Here is a 1,085-nt window from a genome sequence, read left to right as displayed (position 1 = left end):
TCAATATTACTTTGATAAGTAAAAATTATTTATGTAAGTTCAAGCCATCCATTAATAGTAGACATTAATTTCATTCATATTTCACACAGTATACTCCGTTTCTTACTATAACACTGACTGGGATCTTCTCCCCTTAATACAGGATAGTACAATTTTATTTTAGAAAATGACAATTGATGTTCCACTGAGATAAAGCTTGCTAACTTGAAAAAAAATAAAGCAGAAAAAAGTTGACCCTTTCTTTCACCATCAAAGGGCAACCACTGTCAGTAATCCCTTCCATTCTTTTTTCTTTCCAGCATTTATTTACATAATGATCATACCCTAAGTATCACTGTGTTTCTTGCTTTCTCCCCAAATGCTACTGTAACCGTGAAAACATAAGTTCTATTGATGGTTATTATAAATTCTATAAATGTAATTTTTAAGTGGTTGTATGATGACATCATTAACTGGATTGTGTATAAATAGATATTTTGATCATTTTCAAATTTCCTCTGCTTAGGACATTAAAAATCATTAGGAATTGTTTTGCTGGGGGGGGAGGGAACTTTTCCTTTGTTATGACATCATTTTTAGACCTCAAGAATTTGTATTTTAGTAGACTATAAAAACACTAAAGTGAGCATCATTTCATTAAAGGTAATTTATAGTGTCACAAAAGTTACTATACCAAGTTTCTCTGTTTTTTTCTTTAGCTTCTCTTTCATACTTTTCAAGTGTCCTTTTGTCAACCATTCCAGTCAGATACCTGGAAACATTTAAAGAAAAAAATAAATGAACACTTAAATTACTCACAGATTACTCAGTGAAGACAGGAAAACTTTTAAGCTCTTGCATCAAATTTCACCTCCAGAAAACAGCTATTTAAAGCAGAGGTACAAATGGTGAAGGCTAAAATTATGGAAAATTTATGGGGAAAAAATGGTATTTGCATAGTCTCAAATTATCAGATAAAGGGAAAAACTTGATAGTGGAGAATCCTGACAACACATCATAAGCACAACATTTCCATCTACAGAGCCTTGGTTAAGGATCCATGCTTAACTGCCTGTCATATAGCTGTTTGAAGAATTTCATGAGTA

At 31.8% G+C, this 1,085-nt stretch overlaps 1 protein-coding gene across 1 annotated transcript in view; it reads right to left on the bottom strand.

The window, feature by feature from the left end:
- GSPT1 (G1 to S phase transition 1) overlaps nt 1–1,085 on the bottom strand; it is a 40,344-nt gene that overhangs the window by 16,238 nt on the left and 23,021 nt on the right. Inside the window, exon 6 of the mRNA XM_003800896.3 lies at nt 674–751. Coding sequence (XP_003800944.1) covers nt 674–751 — 78 coding nt within the window. The remainder of the gene's footprint in view (nt 1–673; nt 752–1,085) is intronic.

This window comes from Otolemur garnettii, unplaced genomic scaffold (assembly GCF_000181295.1).
Source record: "Otolemur garnettii isolate 467f Iridium unplaced genomic scaffold, OtoGar3 scaffold00189, whole genome shotgun sequence".
Lineage (NCBI taxonomy): Eukaryota > Metazoa > Chordata > Mammalia > Primates > Galagidae > Otolemur > Otolemur garnettii.
This window is presented reverse-complemented; position numbering and strand designations above follow the sequence as displayed.